The sequence below is a fragment of the Gigantopelta aegis genome, chromosome 4, assembly GCF_016097555.1.
Source record: "Gigantopelta aegis isolate Gae_Host chromosome 4, Gae_host_genome, whole genome shotgun sequence".
NCBI classification, from domain to species: Eukaryota; Metazoa; Mollusca; class Gastropoda; order Neomphalida; family Peltospiridae; genus Gigantopelta; species Gigantopelta aegis.
In genome coordinates, this window is record NC_054702.1 from 61,554,521 (window position 1) to 61,570,232 (window position 15,712).

Consider the following 15,712-nt stretch of genomic DNA (forward strand, 5'->3'; position numbering starts at 1 on the left):
TAATATACAGAAGTTTGTGCCAGCGATTTACACATACAGATTTGACGTACACAGTTATACACCGCAGATGGGCAAGTAGGTCGTTTGAAGTTGTTTCGATTCTGCTCTTCAGCGAATATGCTGATGAGCGAAGTAAAGCGCCAAAGCTTTTTACTCGATGACTGACAAACATCTTGCTGGCACTGTATGGTCGTCGTTGTCCGATCATCCATCGGTATGCATTATTATAACATATGTTAAGATTCTTCATGGTATCCTGTGTACATTTCACCCATAATGCACCCGCGTACAAATTACTACAATAACTCACAAATAATTGTGTTTTAACAGATTCTGAACATTTTGCAAATCGCCGCAACAACATGTTTGCACGTACACAAAGGGCTCTATACTGTCGTTTAATGTCTTTATCGTCTAATAAAGATGTAATGACTTAGATAACTGTATTCCATTGTAAAGTAAATACATATAGTTTAAATGTTTAAAAAGGTCAGTTTTATAGTTCCAGAATTTTTGAAACTCCGGCAGATATGTACTTGTGTGTGTGTGCTGGATGACATTTTGTCTTTGTTGCATTTCGGAACAGTTTACGTTTCGCAACTTTTGTTTGTTTTCTTCCCCCACCCCCCCCCCCCCCCCCCTTTCCTTTTACTCCTTTGAATTCCATCTCATTTCTTCCCGATCTGGCAAACCCTCCTATATTTCAACTTTGTTGTCGACCTCCACATCCCAGTTCTTGTATATCCAACTGCTTGTCTCTTATGGCTTTCTGTGACACACACCTGTCATTCCCATCAGCTTTTAGCTGTTCGCTTAGTCTGATCACTTAGGAGAGTGTTCAGTAGTTACTTTTGACACTGTTAAGAGGCAACTTGTAACCATCTATTATGCTCCCTTATTACCGGCGGTCGTTAATTAATACCGTGGCTCAGACCAGGGGCCTTATTCACAAAGGTCTCCTAGGCTCTGCTAGACAACAAAGCATCCTCTTTGTAAGTATTTTAGCATTGCACTGCGAGATCGCAAAGTTGCGAGAGTTTAATGAATTAGGCCCCTGGGTTCTTAGCGGCAGAGGACGAGGATGCGAGATGTGTGCAGGGAAGTACACAGAGACTGCACCCGTGGAGGACGTCGAGGCAGGTAGGCGATGGTGTTGATAGCTCAGAAAACAGACTTGGAGGAAACTGACAGAAAGGGCCAAAGCAGATTGAAATCGTAGGAGAAATTGGAAAGTTTTTATATTAAGATAATGAGAATGGTAGGCAGAGGGTGATAGATGTGAAAGATTAATGAATGTGAAAGCCAGCTTTGACGTTATTTGAACCATTATCGTCAACTTGATTGTCCAGCAGCTTATCCACTAGACCACGGAGCTTACTATATATGGCTAATAGATGTAAAGCGTGATGAATTTGACTGGTCAATGAAAACAAACGTCATTGTTATTCATATATCGAATCACGTTATGGCCCGTGGATAAAATTTATTATGTTGACTTAAGATTGGGTTTTTTCATACCAGTAATATACGGATATCTTTATATGTGAACTTTTAAAACTTTGACCGAATAGTAACATTTCCCTTTAATAGTTCATGTTGTTGAATAAAATTCACAACTCCATACGCTATGCTATGATTATACTTTTGTCCAATTAATCGTTCGGATTTTTTAACGATACCACTAGATCACATTGATACCATAGACTTTGATATACCAGTTGTGGGGCTCCTATTGGGATGGGGCAAAAACAATCAAAGAATGGGTCCACTGAGGTGGTTCGATCATACGTCGCAAGCACCTCAGGCGAGCGCTCAACCGCCTGAGCTAGATCTCGCCCCTCCGATTTCATTTCGTGCTGGGGGTGTCGTAATTTGTTCACTATGTTGATATTTATTAACAGCACGTGTAACTAATGATCGACAATTAATTCTAGTTGGTAGTGAGTGTCCAACTCAAATCACGATCAGCCAATCTCTATCCAAAGTGAAAGACTAATACTGCTGCCTGCCGTAAAATATCGTTTCCTACATTGGAACACGGAAACATTTCCACTGCTTAAGTTAATTGAAGGAAGGAAGGACATGTTTTATTTAACGACGCACTCAACACATTTTATTTACGGTTATATGGAAGGAAGGAAGGAAGGAAATGTCTTATTAAACGATGCACTCAACACATTTTATTTACGGTTATATGGCGTCAGACATATGGTTAAGGACCACACAGATATTGAGAGAGAAAACCCGCTGTCGCCACTTCATGGGCTACTCTTTTTTAATAGGATAGCAGCAAAGGATATTTTATATGCACCATCCCACAGACAGGATAGTACATACCTCGACCTTTGTTAGACCAGTTGTAGAGCACGGACTAGAACGAAGTATAGCCCAATGGGTCCACCGTTCGGATCGAACCTAGACCGACCGCGCATCATGCGAACGCCCCTGCGCGTGCTGTAACCTCACCGTGGTGCAGGGGTGTAAAATTATCTTTAAGAATGGCCAATACAGCACAAATTGAAATTTTGAGTAAAAGTCAGTATCTATCTGTGATATTTGTATTTTTGCACAGTTTTTTACACTGTTTTTATTTAAATCTTGATTTTTTATATTGATGTTGATCATCACCTTATTTGTTTGCATTACCATAGTTTGACGCCCAATAGCTGATGCATTTTTCGTGCTGGGGTGTCGTTAAACATTCATTCATTCATTCATTCATTCATTCATGCGAACGCTTTACCACTGGGCTACGTCCCGCCTCTAAAGCCCTGTTCTCATGCAGAAATTTACTCATATAAGTATATTTGCGTATGGATTATAAATAGACCCGTGAGCAAAAGTATATTTACTTTGCGTTCACATGTGGCAATTTGATATAAGCATAGCTCAGTCTTGTTCAAAACATCAGTTGTTTAATAGGATCCGACATGAACCGTTTACTGCTTGCAAAGAAGAAGAGAGATGTTTAAGTACAAGTCTTCTTTTGGGGTTAACTCAGGAAAAGAGAATTTGGATGAGAGAGCGATCTCGTAACTGGTGGCAATACATTGTTAAGGAAACATTTGATAATGATCAGTGGATTGAAAACTTTCGTATGACAAAAGAAACATTCTATTTTCTATGTGAGGAGCTTTGTCCACATTTGTCAAAACTGGTTACAGCAGTGCGAGAACCACTCTGCCTGGACCATAGGGTTGCCATTGCTGTCTATTGGTTGGCCTCTTCTGCGGAATATCGAACTGTGGCAAATCTCTTTGGCGTTGGTAAAACAAGTGTTTGGAAGTGTATTCATGATGTCTACACTGACCTATCTGATTCTCTTTTATCGAAATATATCGTATTTCCAACCGATGCAGCTCTAAAAACCGTTATCGATGGATACGACGAGATTTGGGGTTTTCCGAACTGTGGAGGTGCCATAGATGGTACCCACGTTCCAATCATCTGTCCTACCTCGGCACATGGAGATTACCTAAACAGAAACGGTTGGTATTCAATAATCCTACAGGCAGTTTGTGATCATAGATACATTATAACAGACATAAATGTTGGTTGGCCAGGAAGAGTACATGATGCCAGGGTGTTTGGAAATTCAGAAATATTTTACAGAGGCGAGGTGAATGATTTGTTTCCACAGTGGCTTAGGAAACTTAATTGTGGGGATAAAGAAATCACAATGCCTGTTGTCCTTCTAGGTGATGCTGCCTATCCAATGAAGAATTGGTTACTGAAGCCTTATACTAACCAAATGAATCTAACAGTATCACAGAATGTGTTCAATTACAAGCTGAGTAGAGCTAGGATGACAATTGAAAATACGTTCGGGCGTTTAAAAGGTAGATGGAGATGTCTGCAGAAGAGACTGGATGTTGGTGTTGAATTTGCCAGTACCGTAGTCACAGCATGCGCCATTCTTCACAACCTTTGTGAACTACGGAACGAACCGTGCGTCTTTGTACAGGTAGAGGAGAATGGTGATGAAATGGATGGAATGGATACTGGGGAAGAAGCTCAAGTGAATGCCACAATTCTGAGATATGATCTAGCAGCATATTTCGTGAATGGTTGAAAATGCACTTTGTATGATGTGATGAGGATGCTATCGGGATGATTGATTTTCTGAATAGGATTCATTTGTGTTTTAAATAATATACTATATATATATAACAGACAAAATCAGTTTCTGTGTTATATTTTTATTTTGAAAAACAATTCGCCAAAAAATTCACAACGTTATGGAATTGCAATGGAAATAATGTCATTTACTATAATAATTAAACGGTTCGCTTCTTGTCCAAAGTAACAATAAAATCATGTGTACTCAATGTGGTATTTAAAACATCAGTTTCAATTAAAACACAAATAAAGGAATGAATGAATGAATGTTTCACGACACCCCAGCACGAAAAATACATCGGCTATTGGGTGTCAAACTATGGTAATGCAAATAAATAAAGTGATGATCAACATCAATATAAAAATTCAAGGTTTAAACAAAAACAGTGTAAAGAACTGTGCCAAAAATACAAATACAAATATCACAGAATTTTACGTACACCGAATTTTACTCTAAACTTCAATTTGTGCTGTATTGGCCATTCTCAAAGAGAATGTTACACCCCTGCACCACGGTGAGGTTACAGCACGCGCAGGGGCAAATAAAGGAAAATACCACAAAACAATATGCCGACATCTGCATTTTTTAAAAGGAAGAAAGAAAATGTACTTGTAGCTCTCATTTAAAGTCATGTTTTACTACATTTGATGCAATGATTTACATATTATAATATGATTCTCCTGTATCATCGTAAGAAATATTACACTGCCTACTAGCTGTCATATTATGCGGCGTACTGTAATGTTGAGGCATAGGGACTGGGTTGTGGGTATCATATGAAGTGGACGGGATGTTCTGTGGAAGTACATGTTGCGCATTCATTCTTCCAATTATCATTTGCATCATTCGGTACTGGTGCTCTCGCTCTTCACGTTTCTGTCTCTCTTCCGATTCAAGTCTCTGCTTCTCAAGTTCTATTCTCTTCAGTTCGGCATCAGTTTTCTTGTTCTCTAATGGTTTGGTTTCAAATTTACTGTCTGCAAATGCTGTCATAACAGTTGACAAAGCAATTTCTAAACGTATTTTCTTAGGCTTTATCTTTGATGATTTGTTTTCTTTCACATTCTGTTTACTCTTTGTTTTACCACTTTCCTTTATTCTTCGTCCCCTTTCTTCTCTTGTTCGCCATCTGTACTTTCTTCATTTGGTCTGTCATTTATATTACCGTTAACATTATCATTGGCTGTAGAAGCAATGGGTTCTTCGTTATTAGTGTTGCTGTCATCAAGTAGTTCTGTATTGTCTATATTTTTGTCTTCTGTATCATCTAATGTGCCACTTTCTGAATCATCTATGCACGATATTGTTCTCTTTCTGTTCATGCTTTCTATTAATTTCACTGGCGACGATGCAGGACGGTGACCTAAAATGTCATTCAGTTTTGTATAAAACTTACAGAATTTTCTTCCGTTACCACTAACTTTTAGATTGTTCTTGCATTCCCTGAATGACCTTTTCAATGTGTGCATTTTAATTTTGCACTGTAAATTAGATTTATTGTATCCAAATTTGTTCATCTCACTAGACAGCATTTGATAAATTGAGACATTGTTTCTTTTTGGATCATCTAATTGGTTTTCTACATAATTTTCCTGCCACAGGTTGAGTAAACATTCAGTTTCCTCGTTTGTCCACGATGAACCGCGTGTACCCTTTGCCTTCTTAGCCATTATCAATAAAGAAATTATGCAGTTAGTGCCGACTTAACTACTAGACAGTACTGGTCACGTGATGTCTGGCTGCCAGTGTCAGAAATGTCAAGATATGAATCTGGTGAAATGGATTGAAATTGTGTCACGCCGGACGGGTGTGAAATCTGCATTTAGTTTTTTACTCGTATGAGCAAATAACAAATCTGTTCTCATGGCAAGATTTGCGTATCTAGTAAATTTAGTTATACGCAAATATACTTTTGCATGACCTCTGCTGGTCGTGCAAATAAAATACATGAGTAAATATAAACCCGTAAGCAAATGCGTTCTCATGACAGATATACTCACCGTAAGTATATTTACTTACGGGTTTATATATAGTCACGTAAGTAAACGACGGCATGAGAACAGGGCTTAAGTTAATTGAAGTCGTGTGTTTTCGCTATTAACAGTCATCAAATAATTTGTAGCAACATACAATTTTTATGACCGCATTTTAATAACACTGCCTAAATAAAAAGCTCAACTAACGCAGGATGCCCCAGGTGATAGCTGCGTAAATAGAGGATAATAAACGAGTTACCCGTTATTATCAAATATATGTCTTGAGTGAAATAACTGGTACCGCGATTGTTATTATATTTATTACCCCAGCTTTGTTTTTCCTAAAAGCCTTCATACCTACACGTACATGTATATATAGAGATGACGTATTGCCGTTATGGCAACCTAGGGAGACACCACAGCATCGTAGAGGTCTAAAATTAACGAGCTACTCTCGATTCACTAATATCAAAACCTATATTAGCTCGGCCATTTACCTTTCGACCGACCGTTCAAAATTGCGCCAAATTCCCTCAATCAAAATTCCGCACCCTTTTCTCTTTGGCATTTAACTGCTCCATTCAAATTCCATAGCATCACCACCACCACCACCCGCCTGCTACCGATTTGATCGGGCTGCTGGTGTTCCCTTGCACCTGCCAGTGCAGACGGTCCCTCCTCTCCCCTCCCCCCACCTTTCCTGTCATGGACGGCTCTTGTGCCCACGACAGGCGTGTGATACAACAGCTTGTTCTAAATGTGCACGTAAAACCCTATGACATGCCGTTACACATACACGTACATGTATATATATAGAGATGACGTAATGCCGTTAAACATACACGTACATGTATATATAGAGACGACGTAATGCCGTTATACATACACGTACATGTATATATAGACGACGTAATGCCGTTATACATACACGTACATGTATATATAGAGACGACGTAATGCCGTTATACATACACGTACATGTATATATAGGGTGTATACTACCAAATCAAATCCCATAGCCGACAATAGTAACATATGTGGCTAAAACCCCTACCTGCAACGTATCAACCGACATAAACGCCACGGATATACATACTACCACCCCTTACACTTAAAGTGAATCAGAAAAAAATGGGGGTCAAGCTGCTCGTTTCTAAGGTAACGGGTAGCGTCTATGACTACCCTAGTTTCGCACAAAATTCGAGTACTTTTTTTTACAGGTACCCCATACATGTTTCAAGCACAAGGCTACTTGACACATTGGTACTAGATGAAATAAAATTGCACATTTTTTTTACCCAGATGAAACTATTATTTTTTACAACCAACACACTCTCATTTATAACCCATCACAGGACTTGTGGTGTTCACTTCTCTATCAAAAGTTGGGTGCACCTCGAACTTTGACCCAGCCAGAAGTTATTTGGTTTAGTACTACCTATAGAGACGACGTAAAGCCGTTATACATACACGTACATGTATATATAGAGACGACGTAATGCCGTTATACAAACACGTACATGTATATATAGGGACGACGTAATGCCGTTATACATACACGTACATGTATATATATAGAGATGACGTAAAGCCGTTATACATACACGTACATGTATATATAGAAGAAGAAGAAGAAGTGTTTTATTTAACGACGCACTCAACACATTTTATTTACGGTTATATGGCGTCAGACATATGGTTAAGGACCACACAGATTTTGAGAGGAAACCCGCTGTCGCCACTTGATGGGCTACTCTTTCCGATTAGCAGCAAGGGATATTTTATTTGCGCTTACCACAGGCAGGATAGCACAAACCACAGCCTTTGTGGAACCAGTTATAGATCACTGGTCGGTGCAAGTGGTTTACACCTACCCATTGAGCCTTGCTGAGCACTCACTGAGGGTTTGGAGTCGGTATCTCGATTAAAAATCCCATGCCTCGACTGGGATCCGAACCCAGTACCTACCAGCCTATAGACCGATGGCCTAACCACGACGCCACCGAGGCCGGTCATTTAGTGAGTACGGTAGATTATACATTTTTGGTTTGTGTGTCCATTTGTTGCACTATTTCGGTTGACAAACGGTTGAAACATGGTGAGACAGGTTTTCAATACCAGCTATATATAGGGTACTGTAACTATTTACGGGCATAGAAAGAACCTCACTTTCTACGTCCGTTCAGACAAAGACTGTTTGTGAAAATTACCAAATGTTTGACATCCAATAGCAGATGATTAATAAAACAATGTGCTCTAGTGTTGACGTTAAACAAAACAAATTTTTCCATTTTCATTTTAACTTATTTTCATGCTTATATCCAATTAAGGTTCAAGCACGCTGTCCTGGGCACACACCTCGGCTATGTGGGCTGTCTGTCCAGGACAGTGGGTTAGCTGTTAGTTGATTAGTGGTTAGTGAGAGAGTAGAAGGTGTAGTGGCCTTGTACCTACCCATTGAGCCCTTAAAAACTCGCACTGGGTGGAATCCGGTACCGGGCTGCGAACCCTGTACCTACCAGCCTGTAATCCGATGGCTTAACCACTGTGCCACCGAGGCCGGTTAAACTTTCCAAAATCGATTACATACTATATTTCCCGTGTTGCCTTCTCGTACGCTTTGTTTAAAGTAAGCAACACTGACTGTAACCGGCGTTTCATATATATAGTGTCTTGGGTATGTACAGTGTAGAGACAGCATTGCCTCTACTAACAGCCCGTGTCAGATGTCCCGGTTATTTATGGCCGACTGTACGTCACGACGAGGCGATGTCGTGTGAGATCTACGTCCATCCCGTCACCCACTGCCACTCTCCGAATACGTCGTGACGATCGTACCGCAAACGTATGTGTATATATATGCAGCAAAGTGGTATTGTTGTTAAACCTTACTACTGAAGACTCGTGAAGGTAACTAGACAGGCACACACAGTCGTCTATATATATATATATATATATATATATATATATATATATATATATATATATATATATATATATATATATGTATATGTATATGTATATGTATATGTATATGTGAATATATGTATATATATATGTGTGTGTGTGTGTGTGTGTGTGTGTGTGTGTGTGTGTATAATATATCTATATCTATCTATTTATCTATCTATATCTACCTATATATCTATCTATATATATATATCTATCTATATAGATAGATAGATATATAATGTGTTTGCTAATACACTATTCTTCGAAACATTACAGTCACATATTATGATTAAATTGTGAGGAGGAAAGCATATGTTAAAAACAGCATGTTACCCGTATTTTTTAAATTTGCGAATATTACAAAGATAAAGTCATGTGATAATAGAAAAGGTAAACAAAACATGTTGATGGTAGTGCCACATTTGTTGTTGTTGCTGCTTTTCTTGTGACTACTGGACGTGGCATTGTATATATTGGTATTGCAGTCTTTTTGTAATGGTATGTTTTTCATTCATGTTTGTATTACAATTTCAGACATAACGTCTATTCTTGCAGAAAATGGCAGTGAATCGGATTTATACCTTTGGATTATTCGCTTTGGTATTGACATTATTACTAGGTATGTGTTGCATATTTTAATCAAAATAACGAGTGATTTGTTTGTATGCACTTCCCCATGTCAGGCGCGTGTGCAAGGGGTTCGGGGGTTGAAACGCGCCCCTGCTCATGCCATTTTCTTTTCTTTTTTAAAATATATTTCCCTGGATACCATGACTCGAACATCCCCCCACCACCACTAAAACAAATCGCTCAACACAGTCTAGACCCTCTCCCGCATACATTCCTGCACATGCGCCTGCTTATACAAAACAGTATATCCCACCACCTGTGATCAAGTGTATCAAAGTCTGTGTCGCTTGTAATCCTGACTCCATGTCTTCCTGGCTGGCTTCCTAGATAATCCTCGACGCCTTTATACCCCATCGGTCCAAATCACGTACATCTATGTACCAACTATGTATAAATATCCATGCATACGTGCACTGTATTATGCGCTGGAGTGGAGCGGACGGGGCCCAGTTTCTAGATACGTTTCTGGGGTGTTTTCCTTATAGTTCTTTTTATTTATTATTTTTGGGGAGTTAAGGGTTTGTGTTGTTATTTTTGTGTTTGAATGTTTTTGTTTTGTTTTGGGGGTTTTAAACTAAAATGCATATGAATTATCAATAATGACACTGATATTTAAATCTGTTTCGCACAGACGTTGTAGGTGCACATTCAAGACGAAATGGGTTCGGTCGAAGATCTAGGAAATTCGGTGTTACCAGTCGACATCGCTTTCAAATGGACAGCTCCATATCATCGATGGGGTCGGGAAGGTTCTCTGGCATGGGCGGAATGACGAGACCAATCCCAGAACCACTGATCATCGCGGAACCCATGGCGGAAACGAATACAATGTTTGCACCGATACCAGAGCCAGAACAGGGTATGGCGATGGGCCCATTGCAAGGACCTGGTTTGGGAGGAATGATAGGTCATGGGCAGATGGGTCCCCGACGAGGAATACCTACAGGCAGTTGTGCTGTGAGTACCGTAAATACAATCAATGTCATAGACACTTAAAGGGACCATCCTGAGTTTGTAGCAATTCCAAAAGGTTTTCGGCAAACAAAATATTTTCACATTATCAAAATTACAATTTATTTAAAAGGTTTTGCTTAGAACATGGCCGTAACAGATGCATTTCTGGACGTCATAATGTTTTGAGGTATCTCAGTGTCGATATTTGTATAAAATAATTTCGTAGGTATCAATTTAATATTTCTTCCAACGGCCAAACGAAATTGTAGTAATTCGGCCAAATTAAGGTAATTCCAAATGTGTTTATTCGTATAATGCTTTATATTTAAAACATGTTTAGTATGATAGTGTTTTAAAAATAGAAAAGAAGTAGGAAGAGTTAGTATTTATGTTGTTGGAGGAACAAACCTAAGTCATATTAGGGATAAAATATTCATTTCAACTTATTTTCGTGCTTATAGCCAATTACGGTTCAAACACGCTGTCCTGGGCACACACCTCAGCTATCTGGGTTGTCTGTCCAGGACAGTGGGTTTGGTGCGAGAAAAGAGGGTGTAGTGGTCGTAAACCTACCTATTGAGTCGTTAAAACTGGATGGGAGCCGGTACCGAGCTGCGAACCTTGTAACTACCAGTCCGATGGCCTAACCACGACACCACCGAGGCTGGTTTAGGGATGAAAATTCAGGATACTCCCTTTAAGGGCTGATGCCATTTACGTGAAATTACACCACAAGCACTTGGCGCTGGAGAATCATGATATATTGTATAATTATGTAATCTTCATTGTCATTCATTGCGATTAGTTTTGAGTTGAAACGTATTAAAAGGATATTCCCGAGTTTGCTGCAATGTTTAAGACGTTATCGACTAACAGAGACTTTTTAAAGGGACATTTCTGAGTTTGCTGCAATTTTTAAGATGTTATAGACTAATATGACTTTTTAACAACTGTAATTACATGTCAAATATATTTTATCTGCATAAAATATTAGTAGCTGTATATTAAACGTGTTCTGATGGTTCTAATATTTGTACTAGGTTAAATTTCATTTTATTTCCTAAAATATTATTTCGTACGTACGAAACTATTTAAAGACAAAATCTCAGGAATGTCCCTTTAAGTACTAGCTAAAGCCGTGCAACCACTGTATCTGCAAGTAGTTGCTTACAAACTTACCGAACATTAATATTATAACATTACATAATATTATAAAAGGTTTCTTTCTGCATTATTTTATTTATTTTAAATTTGTTTTACTGTTATACTGAAATAATATTATTATAATACTAAACAAAAACAACATTAGTACTATATTACTTTAAAGTGATCAATAAAGTATAACAACAGACCTGATCAATAAGTATAAGTATATGTATAGTATTACTTTTTTAATTCTAACTTAGCTTAATAAGATGTTTTTGAAATGAAACTGAAAATTCCCAATTTTTGGTAAAACGATGCTAAAATTCCCAATGTCAAAGCCATGGGTGCCAAGTCAAATTTTAGAAATAAAACCCTGAACTTACTTATTACAAACAGTGGTATAAGCTGTCCTCTCCTACTGGGTAAGTGCAGGTAAAAGATCCCTTAATACCAATGGAAAAATATAACGGATGTTTTTTTCCTGTAGACCACGTGTTAGAATTTCGTAATTTTTCAAATCCAATAGCCGATGGTTTCAAAATTAATACAGCAAACTATAACCGTGTTTCCATATATATATATATATATATATATATATATATATATATATATATATATATATATATATATATATATATTCAAAAGTCATCCATTTATTGAGGTGGAGAAGACCATATCATCATGTCCTGATTTTATTTATTATTTATTATTATCATTATCATTATCATTATTATTATCATTATTTTTGTTTTTACCGCGTGTAAACTTCATAAACTGGTGATGACTATATGTTGTGTTATTTCAGTACTGTCCAGCTGATTCCAGGTGTGTCCATGGTGTCACGGGTCCGACGTGCATCCCGTATGGGTCAGTGTCCGGTGTGACTCACGGGGGGATCAGTGAGTTGTCTTGTTATAACTTAAAAACGTGTTAGTTACTCGCTCAGTGGTAAAGCGCTCGCCTGGGGCAAGTTCAGACAACCATTTGTCGTCAACGCTTTGCTACACTGGTTTTTACACTATACATAAAACTGAATAATTACTTCGGGAACCTGTCAAAATAGTTGGCAAGCATTTAGCGAAAAACGGCTGACTCATCATAGGTCTGGTTTCCGATGGGTTGTAGGATCTAACCCATTAGATTAGATTAATTCTCGTTGGAACCAATGTGCAATAGCTGGCGTATGAACAGCCCGAGTACTCTGACTGTAAGAGAACTAGACGGACATTTTGGAAGGTTACATACGATCGCATGAGACCGTATAACCTTCCAAATGTCCGTCTAGCTCGTTTACAGTCAGAGTACTCCGGCTAGCGTATGAAATACTTTTGCTACGGTATCCTGTCATGAAGAAATTGAAAACTAATTTACAGGTGATTAGGCTTCAACATAATTTGAGCATCATTTCTGTAAAATACTGACAGTTCCTTGCTTGAAATAGTAATAGTATTGCATGCACGTCCGTGTGCGCCTCGACACGTCACTTTTTTACGGTAGCTGTGGAGATTTTGGTACATTTACTGGCAGTCCTCCTACGGACGGAATAACGTGGTAAAGATGACTTCAACTTGGATATTATTGTTTTAATGTATATACAAATTTATTAATTATCATCTACTAATTATAAAATTGAAAATTACATAGTGGAGTTCTCTAGGCGGATGGGTGTCTTGTTTCTTTCTCTATGTAGTTTACTTGCTGGTAATGTCGGCCGCAGAAATTAGTGCAATTGTTATTTTAAACTAATATACATTCCTATGTCGTTGTGGCATGTGTGTCAGTATTTCAGTATACAACAATTTAGTATTCATTTGTTTCTTATAACCGGCCTCAGCGGTGTAGTGGTTAAGCCATCGGACTTAAGACTGGTAGGTACTGGGTTTGAATCCAGGTACCGGTTCCCACCCAGACTCATTGGGTATGTGTAAAGCCACTACCGATTTCTCTCTCACTAACTGCTAACCATTAATCCACTGTCCTGGACAATCAGCCCAAATAGCTGAGGTGTGTGCCCAGGACAGCGTGCTTGAACCTTAACTGGATTATAAGCAAGAAAATAAGTATAAATGAATGAATGAATGAATGTATCTTATATGACCACTTATGCAATACTTATGTAGAGTCAGTAGAGTTTAGCGTACTATAGTCCGTCCTATCCTCCTATGAAGATATTTTTTGTAAATAATTTCAGTTTGGTTTCACGTAAGAAAAACAGTAAAAGTGTTTTGGAAATAACAAAAAACCCAACTATTTTTGTGTGCAGTTTTGAAAACAATCGCCTCAGAAATAAATAACCCGTAATAAATTCAATAGTATGAAAGAAAGCGATCCCTGTGGGAAGGACTATAGGAAAATAGCTATGCAAATAACGTCCTCTCTCTTCCTCTTTATTTCAGATGTATGTGCAATGTTCAAAGATCCAGGATATTGTCCGGCGGCTCGCTACATTAGATACTTTTACAACGCGGAGCATCGTCACTGCGAGCGCTTTAACTGGAGCGGATGTGGAGGAAACAAGAATAGATTTGCTTCCCTTAGATCGTGTCAATACCACTGCATGAAATCAGTTCATATGAGACATAGACATATGGGTTAATATTGACTGATTTTAGATGAATTTGTGTCTACAACCCGTGTATTTAGTTTTATAGAAAACACGACCGCATTTAGCCGAAAATAACTGGGCTAGTGATGCAATAAAAGAATCGGGGCTAGACAAATAATGGTACTTAAAAATTGACCAAAAAACATACTTTATGTTTAGGGGGTGGGGACTTTCTACCTATATAGGTACGACCTAATAAACCTTTCGCAGCAAAACACCTAATAAACCCTGGTTTGCTTTAGCATCATTATTGTATTACTAGTGTTTATTATCGCATAAATGTTTAACGGTTCAGTTAAATTAAAAGTCCAGTCAAAATTAAGCCTCGAATCGTGAGGGTCATGGGAGGACGAGGAAGGAAAGACATGTTTTATTTAATGACGCATCCAACACATTTCATTTACGGTTATATGGCCCCCATCACATTTAAAAGGCAAAATAATATAAAGACATAGGAAATGTATTTTATTAGAAAGTTTTGTTCACTTCTTACTGCTCTTCGTTAGATAAAAGCAACCATGACGTAATTAAATAATTATCAATCCCCTTCTACTGCATTAACATCATAATATGTATGACGTCATATTTAGCAGTTATTTAGCAGTTCGTTTCTGAAGATATTAGATGAAACATGTAAAAGGAGATTATTTCTTATAATTATTTTTAAATACATGTAATACTGTACACTTGTTTTCTTTTATCATTATATATATATATATATAGATAGATAGATAGATAGATAGATAGATAGATAGATAGATAGATGGATGGATATAGATACATACATACAGACAGACGGACAGAGATACATACATACATACATACAGCTGGGGTAGCTCAGTTGTATGGTTTTGACGGCGAGCAGACTCTAGATTATCAACACTGACAGGCTAATATTTAAATATTGCAAGGATTATGAACACTGCAAAATCCTATTTCTGTACAAGGCAGAGTCAAACTAATGTTTCGCCCGTTGGAAGACTGCCACCTCCTAGGACACAACATCCCTACTACATCGTCTGTAGGAGGTCTGATAAATTTAAGCCTATGCAAGATAAAGGTGTATGGAACTTTTAGTTGTTTTTGCTTTTTGAATTATACACTTACATATTTGAAAGAAGAAAAACAGGTATTTGTAACAAAAAACAATGTAATAAATTGTAAACTGTAATAAATGTATTTATTTCACATACTGCTAACTTTGATTTGTTGTGTTATATTTGTGTTGTGACATGGAATATTTCCATATTTGGAGGGGTAGGTTGAAGTAGATATCAGTCAATATTTTCAACATTATAGTGGATTCTTGTATGACAGTCTTTTTCCAGA

At 37.9% G+C, this 15,712-nt stretch overlaps 2 protein-coding genes across 2 annotated transcripts; both read left to right on the top strand.

Moving 5' to 3' along the window:
* Window positions 1-1,088: 1,088 nt before the first annotated feature.
* LOC121369934 lies at window positions 1,089-4,072 on the top strand. Its single transcript, XM_041495017.1, has 2 exons — window positions 1,089-1,140; window positions 3,699-4,072. The coding sequence occupies exons 1-2, from the start codon at window positions 1,089-1,091 to the stop codon at window positions 4,070-4,072; spliced, it is 426 nt and encodes a 141-aa protein (XP_041350951.1).
* Window positions 4,073-9,580: 5,508 nt separating this feature from the next.
* LOC121372438 lies at window positions 9,581-15,498 on the top strand. Its single transcript, XM_041498743.1, has 4 exons — window positions 9,581-9,667; window positions 10,310-10,635; window positions 12,584-12,677; window positions 14,175-15,498. The coding sequence occupies exons 1-4, from the start codon at window positions 9,607-9,609 to the stop codon at window positions 14,372-14,374; spliced, it is 681 nt and encodes a 226-aa protein (XP_041354677.1). The 5' UTR covers window positions 9,581-9,606; the 3' UTR covers window positions 14,375-15,498.
* Window positions 15,499-15,712: the final 214 nt, after the last annotated feature.